The sequence below is a fragment of the Heterodontus francisci genome, chromosome 34, assembly GCF_036365525.1.
Source record: "Heterodontus francisci isolate sHetFra1 chromosome 34, sHetFra1.hap1, whole genome shotgun sequence".
NCBI lineage: Eukaryota > Metazoa > Chordata > Chondrichthyes > Heterodontiformes > Heterodontidae > Heterodontus > Heterodontus francisci.
The window spans coordinates 5,858,471-5,873,165 of NC_090404.1; the positions used below are offsets into that span (position 1 = coordinate 5,858,471).

The following is a 14,695-nucleotide window of genomic DNA, read 5'->3' on the forward strand; positions in this document are numbered from 1 at the left end:
ATGGAAGGAAAAAGCACCAATCACAATGGAGACAAACCATACACGTGTTCAGTGTGTGGACGAGGTTTCAGTCGATCATGTGGCCTGTTGAGACACAAGCACAGTCACACCGGGGAGGAACCGTGTAAATATGGGGGCTGTGGAAAGGGATTCAATTATCCAGTTGAGCTGGAAACTCATCCACACAGTCAGACCCTGGAGAGGCTGTTTACCTGCTCAGTGTGTGGGAAGGGATTCACCGCGTCAGCCAACCTCCGGCAGCACCGAGTAGTTCATGCTAGGAAGAAACCTTTTAAATGTCCAGACTGTGGGAATTGCTATAAACGTTCTGCTCAATTGAGGTCCCATCAACGTGTTCACACTGACGAGAGACCGTTTAGCTGCTCTCAATGTGGAACTGGATTCAAGCGATCAAGCGACCTCACCGTACACCAACGCATTCACACTGGAGAGAGGCCGTTCATCTGCTCAGAGTGTGGGCGGGGATTCACTCGGTCATCCCACCTGCTGAGACACCAGCGAGTTCACACTGGGGAGAGGCCATTCACCTGCTCCACATGTGGGAAGGGATTTGCTTGTTCATCCACCCTGCTGACACACCAGCGAGTTCACACTGGGGAGAGGCCATTCACCTGCTCCGTGTGTGGGAAGGGATTCATTGATTCATTCAACCTGCTGAAACACCAACGAGTTCACACCGGGGAGAAACCGTTCATCTGCTTCGTGTGTGGGAAGAGATTTGCTCATTCATGGCTCCTGCTGACACATGAGCGATTTCACAAGTAACGAGAGTGATTGCATTCTGCTGTTAATCACATCCAAGACTGAACCATGTTATCACACTCATGAGAAGTACAGCAATGAAAATACAGAACCAAAGTGAAGAATTGTAAAAAATTATAATAATTTCAAAAGACTGGTACATTTGCTGTTGTTATTACCAAGGCGGGAGTAATGCACTGTTAATTCAGTCCCACTACTCCACAGGTCACTGCCTATCAAGAAAGTTTTCCACTTACCAAAGAATAGCCAAATTAGACACTTTATTTGTCTCCCAGAATAAAGCACACCAAACCGGGTTTCTTTAAACAACAGCATAACAAGTCTTAACTACTAACGAGATAAACCTATATATGGAACGATTTTTAAAAACTCCTTATTCTTCCTAGCCCTCATGCACACATACATTAAAGAAAACAGTTAACTGGGGAAAAGGATTTTTGGTATACAGCTGTTTCTTAGGAATAAAAAGGAAACATTAAAATGATTGAGTTTATCATGTTCTGGTGGGACGTTTCTGGTACGGTGTGGTGTCCCAGAGTCAGATGTCACTTGAAGTGTCTCCAGGCGAGGTTGATGAAGAGTCTGTGATGGGTAGGCATTCAAGGCAATTTGCAGCAGGTATTACACAGGTCTTTCAGCAGGGGTTCAGCAACCAGTCTGCTCAGGACTCACAGAACAACACAGCAGTCGAAGCTTTCTGCAGGTTCCAGGGTTTCCCAAAACACAGGAGTAAAAGGAATCACACTGGATGATGGAATTCTTAAGGGACAGGAGGCATAGAAATCTGTCATCTTTCAAGTGCAGAATTTCTTTTCAAGAGATGCAGGTTTCCTTTACAGAGAGGGGTCATTTCTCAGGTCTCCAGGCAGGTCACAGCCAGATTTCCAAAATGCCAGCTCCTTCCTTGTCCAAATCACTGGTTTTTTCACAATCCAAAAGTGAAACTAAACTTCAACAGTAAAGTCACATGACAATCATAAATCTTGATCTGTCATTCCTCTGCCGAGTTGTTTGAAACAGGTATTTCACTCAGTTCAAACCCACCAAGTTAAGCAATCAATGTCCACAGAAAAATCATTTTCTCAGTTTTTTTTAAAAACACGCAGAATTCTAAGTTTTCAATACCAAAACAAAACTCTTGTAACACCTCTGCCCTTGGTAAAATGAAATGCCGTTCTTGAATGCGTTTCATTACAATGTAAAAACAGAAGTTGAAAACTTTTAAAACATATTTTCACACACATGCCCCCTCATTCACTCTATTGGTAGTTAACGCAACTTTGTGCCATTTTTACTCATGTAAGTTAAATTTGTGACAAAGCACCTGCGATAACATTGTTTTTTTCCTGAAAAGTGTTCAATTTTCAAGCAATAAGGCTTTAACAATAAACTCCATCTGAATACGCTGACATTTTGGTTTTAAATTTTTCCACAAAGGTTCTCCCAATCAGCCAATTGCAACTTTCCATACATAGTTTCCCAGTTGTTTCATGCGTTCCTTGCAAGTGTCCCTATAGACCAGCAGCTCAGCAAGGTGAGCTGCACAGTTAGGAACAGTGGTCATGACTGATGAAGTTTATCGAGTATCCATTTCAAGCATCACTTGACACTGGAATACCCCATCCAGTGTGATAAAAGCTGATTCTTCCTTAGCTTGCGGTATTAAAGGAATTTGCCAGTATCCCTTGAAGAAATCTATCTTTGTAAGAAACATGGCACTGCCCCTCTGTCAATACAGTCTTCCAAGTGAGGAATTGGGTAGGAGTCTGCCTTTGTTACTGCATTGACTTTTCTGTAGTCTATGCAAAGTCAGTTGACCCATCAGGTTTAGGCACTACTACTATTGGTGAACTCCAGCTGCTTTGACTAGGTTTGATTAAGCTGTTCTCCAGCATGTATTGGATTTCTGCACAGTTCAGCATTCACTATTCACAGTGAAATCTTTTTTCTCAGTCTTAAAGGCACACAGACAACTTTTGTGACAATCTGAAGAGCAAAAGTCTGTTGCATAATTGTACCAGCTGTTAAGAGGCTCCTGTGAACTCTTCCATCTGCTGTTTTAATACAGACTTGAAATTATTTTAAACGGGTCTATTTTAAAAAAACTCTTAAAATGGTTGACTCAGGACTGTCACACAAAGATGTTACGTCTTCGTAGAATAATTCCTACAGTCATTTTCAGACTGGAAACTTAAACCTGCCATTTCATGGCAGCTGGTGGAATTTAAATACAATTAATTAATAAAAATCTGGAATCAAAAACTAGTCTCAGTAATGGTGCCATGAAACTAACATTGATCGTCATAAAAAGCCATCTGGTTCACTAATGTCCTTTAGGGAAGGAAATCTGCTGTCCTTACCTGGTCTGGCCTACATGTGACTCCAGGCCCACAGCAACGTGGAAGGCTCTTAACTGTCCTCTGAAATAGCCTAGCAAGCCACTCAGACGTCAAGGGCAATTGGGGATGGGAAACAAATGCTGACCTTGCCAGTGATGCCCACAACCCATGAAAGAAACTTTTAAAAATCCTCTTTTATTGCTGCCGTTACTCCAGGGCTGAGTCATGTCTAAAAGCCTGTTTCCAGTTGGAGTTCCACAGGTCTCAGTAGTAGGGCACTGACTGTTTGTGGTGTATATCAATGATTTAGAGTTAAGTGTAGGAGACCATGATTAACAGGTTTGCAGATGATAAAAAAATTGGTTGTGCGGTTGACAGTGAGGAAGAAAGCTGCAGACACCAGGGAGATATCAGTGAACTGGTCAGGTGGGCAGAAAAGAGGCAAATGGAATTCAACTCGGAGAAGTGCGAGGTAATGCATTTGGGGAGGGCAGACAAGGCAAGGGAATGCACCGAGAATGTAGGATCCTCCAAAGTGTGGAGCAACAGAAGGACCTTGGAGTGCATATCAACAGATACCTGAAGGCAGTAGGACAGGTAGATAAGGTGGTCAAGAAGGAACAGGGGTTACTTTCCTTTATACGTCGAGTCCTAAAGTATAACAGCAAGGAGACTATGCTTGAACTGTATAAAACACTCGTTAGACCCTTCCTACAGCTAGAGAACTGTGTACAGATCTGGTCACTGCATTAATCATATAGAGTAAGACTAGATCAATTAATTAGCATAAAACTAAAGCTAATTTTATAGTTTATCATATAATTACAGTCAGTGTTCAATTAATCAATCAGATCTAGGGAACAAAGTTAAATAACAAGGGATAGTGACAATAAGGGTTCTGCAGTCACAAGTGAACTCGCTGGTACCTCTGCAGTTTCTCTGAATTGGCAAATCCCTTCCCACACACAGAGCAGGTGAACGGCCTCACCCGGTGTGAACTCGCTGATGTGTCAACAGATAGCTTTTACTTTTAAATCTCTTCTCACAGCCAAAACATTTAAAAGGTCTCTTATCAGTGTGAACAAGTTGGTGTATCCACAGGGTGAATGGATTGGGGAATCCCTTCCCTTCCCCTGTCTGAACTTGCTGGTGTCTCAGAAGGTGTGACAACTGAGTGAATCCTTCCCACACTCAGAGCAGATGAATGGCCTCTCCCCAGTGTGAGTACGTCGATGAATTTCAAGTTGCGATGGGGAACTGAGTCCCTTCCCACAGTCCCCACATTTCCATGGTTTCTCCATGGTGCAGGTGACCTTGTGTCTCTCCAGGTTGGATATCAGTTGAAGCCTCAACCACACAGTGAACACGGGTACAGTTCCTCACTGTGACTGCTGTGTTGTTTTTTTAGGCTGTGGAACTGGTTAAGGCTCTGTCCACAGTCAGTGCACTGGAACACTCACTCGGGTGTGCGTGTTTCAGTGCTTTTCCTTTTCCCACAGACAGAATAGACAAACATTTCTCCTTCCACATTCAGAGGCTAATGATATTCAGGTTTTGATGAATCGAGTGACTCTGTCAGATCTTGCCAAGATGTTTGGTTTGTTTCTTGTCTGCAAATCCCCCTCTACTAATTCCTGTAAAAGATAATATAGAATACACAGTCGACAAACATGCCATTCAGTCCAACTAGTCTGTGCTAGTTCTTATACACCTCATGAAGGGACTGAGTTGTGACGAGGGCAAGGAGTCTGCAAAGGGATACAGATAGGTTAAGGGAGTGGGGAAGAATTTGGCAAATGGAGTATAATGAGGGAAAATGTGAACTTTGGTAGGAAGAATAGTAAAGTAGCATTATTATTTAAATGGAGAGAGATTGCAGAACTCGGAGGTACAGAGGGATCTGGGTGTCCTGGTACATTAATCACAAAAGGTTAGTATGCAGATGCAGCAAGTTAGTAGGAAGGCAAATGGAATGTTGTCATTTATTGCAAGGGGAATGGAATTTAAAAGTTGCAACGTTTTGCTATTGGTGAGACCAGATATGAACCACTGTGTACAGTTTCGATCTCATTTAAGAAAAGATATAAATGCATTAGAGGTAGTTTAGAGAAGATTCACTCGACTGATACCTGGGATTGGGGGGGGGGGGGGGGGTGCAGGGGGAGGGGGTATCTTATAAAGAAAGGTTGGACAAATTGAGTCTGTATCCATTGGAGTTTAGAAGAATGAGAGGTGATCTTATTGAAACATATCAGATCCTGAGGGGACTTGACAGGTGGATGCGTCCCCTTGTGGGAGAGACTAAAACTAGGGGACACAGTTTAAAAATAAAGGGTCACCCATTTAAGACAAAGATGAGGAGAAATATTTTCTTTCAGAGGGTTGAGAGTCCTTGGAACTCTCTTCCCCAATCCGCGGTGCAGCCAAGGTCATTGAATATTTTTAAAGCAGAGGTAGATAAGTTCTTGACAAACAAGGGAGTCAAAGGATATCGGGAGTAGACGGGAAAGTGGAGTCGAGGCCTCAATCAGATCAGCCATGATCTTATTAAATGACAGAGCAGGCTCGAAGGGGCCAAATGACCTACTGCTGCTCCTAATTCGTATGTTTGCTCCCATTCCATCAATCTCATTTCAGCCTTTCAGTAGACCGTTTTATTCCCTTTGTTTCCTTTTGAAAGCATCCCAACTTACTTGCCACAACCACTTCCACATTCTACGCACTCTGAGTAAAGAAATCTCTCCTTATTTCCCTATTGGATTTATCAGTAACTGTATTCATGGCCCCTGGATTTGGATTCACTCACAAGTGGAAACATTCTCTCCACATCTACTCTGTCCAACCCATTGATAATTTTAAAGAGCTCTATCATTTCACCGCTAACTCTTCTGTTTTCGGAATATAAAAGCTCCACCCTGTTCAATCTTTCCCAATCGCTGTAATCTCTCAGTTTACTGAATCCATCACTGTCCCTCACCAAGACTTGTACAGGATGGCGGCCAGTGACCCCGCTCCCCCGGGTCTGTCACCGTGGGGTAAACCCGGGGCCTGTGGCCTCTTATTCAGGGCCTCAGGCCTACCCCAGGCGTTTATGGAGTTTTCCACTCACGGCTCCAGTTCCTCCCCTGCGCCCACAATCACCTCCCGACCCGCCTGCTCAGCCTCAGTCCGACTCTCACCCGCTGCAACAGCGTCTCCAGCACACCAATCAAAATGACACTGCGCATGCTCCAGATGCAGTCCAGTACTGCGCCTGCGCGCTGGGCTCCTGTATTGTGAATAGGGCAGATTCACCAAATAAAAGCAAGATGATGGAAATCTGAAATAAAAACAGAAAGCGTTGGAAATACTCAGCAGGTCAGGCAGCATCTGTGGAGAGAGATGCGGTGTTCGCATTTCAGGTCTGTGACCGTTCATGAGAACAGATTAGGGAAGATTCACCTCCGCGCGGAATGGTGGGTAATAGCCCCGCCATTGTAAGTCCTAATGGCAAGCTCAGAGATGTTGGCCATCTTTGTAATTGGAGACAAATGAGTACAAGTGAACCAACATTACAATTAAAATATACCTGCATAATATTTTGGTGGAGAAGAACGCAAGCAAAGTCCATCCCAGCTTGCAAAAGACAGTTGTCCACAAACAAGCAATTGAAATCTGGGAGTGTTGTCCATTTTTCTATTGGGCCTTGGCGCTTCATTTCGCCTGGCTTAATGGCGTTGGTGGAGTTTTATCCCTAACAAAGATGGCGGCGATGACATCAGGATCCCGCCCAGAACGCAGCTGGTGCGCGTGTGCGAAGTGCGTGAGCGGCGGTTGTCAGAGGATTTTTTTTCGCATCAATATTTTCGAACAGGTAATGGTTAACGGTCGCCGGCGTTGCCATGGCTACGGGGGCGGGGCTTGGTAACGGCGCGCGGCGGCACAGGTGGGCCATCCAGTTCGAGCTGAGCGGCCAGGAGCAAGGCCGCGGAGAGAGCCTGGGGCTCGAGTGAGAGGCGGCAGCCGGTAGGCTGGCCTCTCTCCTGGGGAGGACACCACTCTGACTGGGGCCACCCAAAACACTGAAACACGGGGATTTTAATGTCACAGCCTTTGCGGGGGAGGCAATGGGTGCGAGAAAACCTGGTTGATAATTACTGAGCTTGGATGGGTTTTGGTGTCTCCAGTGGGTGGGCTTCAGATTTTCCACCAGTCCCTTTGAGGAAAGGACTGGCTGTAAGTTGTTACTAATTCATTCTTGGGATGTGGGCATCGCTGGTAAAGCTGGTATTTATTACCCTGTCCCTAGTCTCCCCTTGAGAAGGTGCTGGTGGTGGGCGGCCGCCTCCTTGAACCGGTTTCATACGACTGAGTGGTTCGTTCGGCCACTTCAGGGACAGTTAATAGTGAAACATGTTAGTGTAAGACTTCAGTCACATATACAGGGCCAGACTGGGTAAGGACAGCAGGTTTCCATCTCTGGAGGGGCATGAATGAACCAATTTTATGCCAATTGTGAACAATTGGACTACCTGGTCCTTTATCTCATTGCTGTTTGTGGGATCTTGCTGTACACAGCTTGGGCTGCCCACATTATCCTACATTACAAGAGTGAGTACACATTTTAAAGATGCTTAATTGGCTGACAAGTGCTTTGCAACAGTGAGGTCAGGAAAGGTGCTGTATAAATGAGCGTACTTAGGTAATCCAGCAGCTTCGTGGTCACTTCTACTGACAACCAGCTTTTTTATTTCCAGATTTTGACTTTCAATTCTCAAACTGCCACGACAGAATTCGAACTCTCGGCCTCTGGGTTAATGTAACCGAACCACAAGTCACATGAAGTTCTGCTCGACCGAGTGCTGCGTGACAGAGTGTTTAACTCAGGAATATGGTAAGTGTGGGAATTTCAGGGGTTGATCTTTTTCTAAAATCTAGTCAAGTTTCCATTTAGCTTGACTTTAACATTAAGTTGTAATTCACTTCCGTCTTTGTCAGTGGTAAACAAGCTGCCTGCTAGTGTCAGTTACACAGTTAGTTACTTAGGTAGCTAGTTAGAACTGGTTCCCTTCCCAGCAGGGCCTGACTCAGGTCTCTGGAATTCTAGACTTTGGGAATTTGGTGCAGTGAGGGAGAAAATGCTGTTCTGGTCTTTTACAGAAGAAGCAGTGATCCAAGAGAGGGAGCTGGAGATGGTGAGAGCTGAAGTCCAGAGGCATGAATTAGGGAGCAGGTAGGTGATTGGCTGGTGAGTTTTCTAAACTGGATCAGTAGTTTAAATTGGTACTGGGGAGATAAAAGTATTTTATTACATTTGTAGGTTAACTAGTTAAACTGCTTTAAAATAAACTACAAGTTATCAGTGATATTTCTAAACTAGGAATCTAATTAGTTATATAAAACACAATAGAGATGGCTGGGCAGGTAATGTGTTGCAGCTGTAGCATGTGGGAGCTGGTGAATACCAGTGTGATCCACTGCAACCACATCTGCAGTAAGTGTCTGCAGCTCAAGGAACTTCAGCTCAGAGTTGATGAACTAGAGTTTGAGATTCGGACAGATCGATGCATCAGGGAGAGGGAAAGTTGTTTGGATACTTTGTTCACCCCTTAGGCTAGTTACTTCAGATTTGGTCCAAGGTCAGGTACAGGAGGGTGTGACTGTGAGTGAGACAGGTATGGGGATCCAGAAGGTAGCACTGTAGGAGCCTCAGGCCTTGCAATTGTCCAACTGGTTCGAGGTTCTTGCAGCTTGTGTGGATGAGAGCAGGGACAGCAGGGAGGATGAGCAAACTGACCACAGCACCTTGCTGCAAAGGCCATTCAAGTGGGGGGAGTAAAAGCGAATGTAATTGTAGGGGACAGTATAGTTAGAGGGAGAAATACTGTTCTTTGCAGCTGAGAGCGTGAGTCCCAAAGGCTGCGTTGTCTGCCCAGTGCCAGGGTTGAGGATATCTTCGCGGGGCTGGAGAAGAACTTGGAGTGGGAGGGGAAGGGTCCAGTTGTTGTGGTGCACATGGGTACGGAGCTAGAGCGGCAGCTGGGGACACTGGAGCATCCACGAGGTGGAGAGTATCGTGGATAGCACGTACAGAGAGGTGGTCACACCGCAGGCTCAGACCCCACAGGCAGGAAGGGAATGGATGACCACCAGGCAGAGCAAGAGGACTAGGCAGGCAGTTCAGGAATCTCCTGTGGCTTATTCCCCTGCAAAACAGATATACTGCTTTGGATACTGTTAGGGGGAATGGCCTCTCAGGGGAAAGCAGCAACTGTCCAATTTGTTGCACCACGGTAGGCTCTGCTGCACGGGGGAGGAGTAAAAAGTGTGGGAATGCAATAGTTATCGGGGATTCAATTGTAAGGGGAAGAGATAGGTGTTTCTATAACTGCAAAAGAGACTCCAGGATGTATGTTGTCTCCCTGGTGCTAGGGTCAAGGATGTCTGAGTGGTTACAGGACATTCTGAAGGGGGAGGGTGAACAGCCAGTGATCGTGGTACACATTGGTACAAACGATGTAGGTTTAAAAAAAAAAGGATGCGGTCCTAAAAGCAGAATACAGGGAGCTAGGAATTAAGTTGAAAAGTAGGACCTCAAAGGTAGTGATCTCAGGATTACTGCCAGTGCCACGTGCTTGTCAGAGTAGAAATAGCAGGATATATTGGATGAATACGTGGCTGAAGAGGTGGTGTGAAGGGGAGGGTTTTAGATTCCTGGGACATTGGGACCGGTTTTGGGGGAGGTGGGACCAGTACAAACTGGACGGGTTACACCTGGGCAGGACTGGGACTGATGTCCGAGGGGTAGTATTTGCTAGAGTGGTTGGGGAAGGTGTAAACTAAAATGGCAGAGGGGATTTGAACCTTTGCAAGAAGTCAGAGGAGGGGGGGGATTAAAGACAAGAACAAAAAAAACAGTAAGGGGAATAAGAAAAGTGATGGGCAGAGAAATCAAGGGCCAGAATCATACAGGGCCACAGTGAAAAATAGCAGGAAGGGGCCAAGTAATGTTAAAAAGACAAGCCTTAAGGCTTTGTGCCTTAATGCGCAGAGCATTTGCAATAAAGTGGATGACTGAATTATGGAGACATGGCTGTGAGGTAACCAGGGATGGGAAATGAACATCCAGGGGTATTCAGTATTTAGGAAGGACAGACAAAACGCAAAAGGCGGTGGAGTTGCATTGCTGGTTAAAGAGGAAATTAATGCAATCGTGAGGGAAGATATTAGCTGTGACGATGTGGAATCTGTATGGGTAGAACTGAGAAACACTAAGGGGCAAAAAATATTAGTGGGGGTTGTATATAGACACCCAAGCTGCAGTGGTGATGTTGGGAATGGCATTAAACAGGAAATTAGAGACGCATGTAATAAAGGAACATCTGTAATTATGGGTGAGTTTAATCTGCATATAGATTGGGCAAATCAAATTACTCACAATACTGTAGAGGAGGAATTCCTGGAGTGTATACGGGATGGTTTTCTGGACCAATACGTTGAGGAAGCAACTAGAGAACAGGCCATCCTAGACTGGGTATTGTGTAATGAGAGAGGAATAATTGACAATCTAGTGGTGTGAGACCTCTTGGGGATGAGCGACTATAAAATGGTAGAATTCTTCATCAAGATGGAGAGTGACGTAGTTGATTCTGAGACTAGGGTCCTGAATCTTAGTAAAGGAAACTACGAAGGTATGAGGCGCGAGTTGGCTATGACGGATTGGGAAATGTTACTTCAAGGGATGACGGTGGATAGGCAATGGCAAACATTCAAAGAGCGCATGGATGAATTGCAACAATTGTTTATCCCTGTCTGGCGCAAAAGTAAAATGGGAAAGGTAGCCAAACCATGGCTTACAAGGGAAATTAGAGATAGCATTAGATCCAAGGAAGAGGCATATAAATTCGCCAGAAAAAAACAACAGACCTGAGGATTGGGAGCAGTTTAGAATTCAGTTAAGGAGGACCAAGGGATTGATTAAGAAGGGGAAAATAGAGTATGAGAGCAAGCTTGAGGGGAACATAAAAACTGACTGTAAAAGTTTCTATAGGTAGATGAAGAGAAAAATATTGGTGAAGACAAATGTAGGTCCCTTACAGTCAGAAACAGGGGAATTTATTATGGGGAACAGAGAAATGGCTGATCAACTAAATAGATACTTTGGTTCTGTCTTCACAAAGGAGGACACAAATATCATACCAGAAATGTTGGGCAGCACAGGGCTTGGTGAGAGAGGGGGACTGAAGGAAATCCATATTAGTAGAGAAATGGTGTCGGGGAAATTGATGGGATTGAAGGCTGATAAATCCCCAGGGCCTGATGGTATGCATTCCAGAGTACTTAAGGATGTGGCCCTAGAAATAGTGGATGCATTGGTGGTCATCTTCGAAGATTCTATAGACTCTGGAACAGATCCTACAGATTGGAGGGTAGCTAATGTAACCCCACTATTTAAAAAGGGAGGTAGAGAGAAAGCAGGGAATTATGGACCAGTTAGCCTAACGTCAGTAGTGGGGAAAATTCTAGAGTCCATTGTCAAAGATTTTACAGCAGAGCACTTGGAGAACAGTGATAGAATCAGGCAGAGTCAGCATGGATTTATGAAAGGGAAATCTTGCTTGACAAATCTACTAGAATTCTTCGAGGATGTAACTAGTAGAGTTGACGAGGGGGAGCCAATGGATGTGGTTTATTTGGACTTTCAGAAGGCTTTCGACAAAGTCCCACATAAGAGATTAGCGTGTAAAATTAAAGCGCATGGAACTGGGGGTAGTGTATTGCGATGGATAGAAAATTGGTTGGCAGACAGGAAACAGAGTAGGGATAAATGGGTCTTTTCCGAATGGCAGGCTGTGACTAGTGGGGTACCGTAGGGATCGGTGCTCGGACCCCAGCTATTCACAATATATATTAATGATTTAGATGAGGGAACTAAATGTATTATCTCCAAATTTGCAGATGACACAAAACTGGGTGGGAGGGTGAGTTGTGAGGAGGATGCAGAGAAGCTTCAGGGTGATCTGGACAAGTTGAGTGAGTGGGCAAATGCATGGCAGATGCAGTCTAATGTGGATAAATGTGAGGTTATCCACTTTGGTAGCAAAAACAGGAAGGCAGATTATTTTCTGAACGGCTATAAACTGGGAGAGGCGAAGATGCAGCGAGACCTGGGTGTTCTCGTACACCAGTCGCTGAAGGTAAGCATGCAGATCCAACAGGTGGTAAAAAAGGCAAATGGTATGTTGGTCTTCATAGCGAGAGGATTCGAGTACAGGAGCAGGGATGTCTTGCTGCAGTTATACAGGGCCTTGGTGAGGCCACACCTGGAATATTGCGTGCAGTTTTGGTCTCCTTATCTGAGGAAGGATGTTCTTGCTATAGAGGGAGTGCAGTGAAGGTTTACCAGACTGATTCCTAGGATGGCGGACTGAAGTATGAGGAGAGATTGAGTCAGTTAGGATTATATTCACTGGAGTTCAGAAGAGTGAGGGGGGGATCTCATAGAAACCTATAAAATTCTAACAGGACTTGACAGGGTAGATGCAGGAAGGATGTTTCCGATGGTGGGGGAGTCCAGAACCAGGGGTCATAGTCTAAGGATACTGGGTGAACCTTTCAGGACTGAGATGAGATATTTTTTCACCCAGAGTGTGGTGAGCCTGTGGAATTCGCTACCACAGAAAGCAGTTGAGGCCAAAACATTGTATGTTTTCAAAAAGGAGTTAGATAGAGCTCTTGGGTCTAAAGGGATCAAAGGGTATGGCACAAAAGCAGGAACAGGTTACTGAGTTGGATGATCAGCCATGATCATAATGAATGGTGGAGCAGGCTCGAAGGGATGAATGGCCTACTCCTGCTCCTATTTTCTATGTTTCTATGTACCAATGACATAGGTAGGACTAAGAAAGAGGTTCTACTGAGGGAGTATGAGCACCTAGGGACTAAATTAAAAAGATGAACTGCAAAGGTGATAATCTGTGGATTACTACCTGAGCCACAAGCAAATTGGCTTGGGGTAAGTATGATCAGAGTGTGGAATGCATGGCTCAAAAATTGGTGTGGGAGAAATGGATTTTGATTCACAAGAAATAGGAGCAGAAGTCGACCATATGGCCCATTGAGCCTGCTCTGCCATGCAATACGATCATGGCTGATCTTGGACTCAATTCAACTTTCCTGCCCACTCCCCATGTTCCTTGATTCCCTGCGAGACTAAAAATCTATCTATCCCAGCCTTAAATGTATTCAATGATGGAGCATCCACAATCCTCTGGGATGGAGAATTCCAAAGATTCGCAACCCTTTGAGTGCAGTAATTTCTCCTCATCTCAGTCCTGAATGATTGACCCCTTATCCTGAGACTGTGTCCCCGTGTTCTAGATTCCCTGACCAGTGGGAACAATCTCTCAGCTTCTACTCTATCAAGCCCTTTCAGAATCTTGTATGTCTCGATTAGATCACCCCTTGTTCTTCTAAACTCCAGAGAATATCGGCCCAATTTGCTCAGCCTCTCATCATGGGACAACCCCCTCATCCCAGGGACCAATCATAAATCTTCGCTGCACTGCCTCCAGTGCAAGTATATCCTTTCTCAAATGTGGAGACCAAAACTGCACACAGTATCCCAGGTGTGGTCTCACCAAAGCCCTGCATAATTCTTTGGCAAGTTGGCAGATTTCCTTCCCTAAAGGACATTTGTGAACCAGATGGGTTTTTACGACAATCGAAGATAGTTTCATGGCACAATTATTGAGACCAGCTTTCAATTCCATATTTTTAAAAATTAATTAATTTAATTTAAATTCCACCAGCTGCCGTAATGGGATTTGAACCCATGTACCTAGGGCATTAGCCTGGACCTCTGAATTACTAGTCCAGTGACATGACCACTACATCACCATCTCCCCTTGACAGGGTAGATGCTGAAAGGATGTTTTCCCTTGTGGGGGAGACTAGAACTAGGGGACACAGTTTAAAACTAAGGAGTTGCCCATTTGAGATGGAAATGAGAAATGTTTTCTCTGAGGGTTGTGAGTCGTTGGAACTCTCTTTTCCCCAGAGAGCATTGAAGGCAGGGTCATTGAATATTTTATGGTATATAAATTCTTGACTAACAAAGGAGTCAAAGGGTATTGGGGGTAGGTGGGAAAGTGGAGTTGAGGCCACAATCAGATCAGCCATGATTTTATTAAATGGTGGGGCAGATGCAAAGGGGCCGAATGGCCTACTCCTGCTCCTAATTCGTATGTCCGTATGGGGGAGGGATCCACCAAGAAACATAATCAGCCTAAATGTAAACAAAACAGGGAAGGAGAGCATAGGAATGAATAAAGAAGAACATTGATAGCAAATAGGGAATAAATTGAGGTATAGAGCAGGAGTTTGTAAAGATGGTGAAACATAAAGTGAGAGGAAATTCTATCAAAAATGAGTTAACATGTCTGTACAGAAATGCACACAGTGTCCGTAATAAAACTGGGGAGCTGGAGGCACTCATGCATTGGGAGAAACCAGACATAGTAAGGATTACTGAGACCCGGCTACAGAAAAATCAGGACTGGGAATTAAACATTGTGGGTGAGTTAATTTAGAAA

The 14,695-nt window shown here is 44.7% G+C and overlaps 1 protein-coding gene and 1 long non-coding RNA gene across 2 annotated transcripts in view; both read left to right on the top strand.

The window, feature by feature from the left end:
* On the top strand, window positions 1–786 carry LOC137348549 (zinc finger protein 664-like). The gene is made up of 2 exons (XM_068013851.1): window positions 1–475; window positions 692–786. The coding sequence occupies exons 1-2, from the start codon at window positions 1–3 to the stop codon at window positions 784–786; spliced, it is 570 nt and encodes a 189-aa protein (XP_067869952.1).
* Window positions 787–6,918: 6,132 nt separating this feature from the next.
* LOC137348963 (uncharacterized) overlaps window positions 6,919–14,695 on the top strand; it is a 32,562-nt gene continuing 24,785 nt past the window's right edge. Inside the window, exons 1-2 of the long non-coding RNA XR_010969176.1 lie at window positions 6,919–6,975; window positions 7,859–7,995. This is a non-coding gene — a long non-coding RNA (uncharacterized lncRNA). The remainder of the gene's footprint in view (window positions 6,976–7,858; window positions 7,996–14,695) is intronic.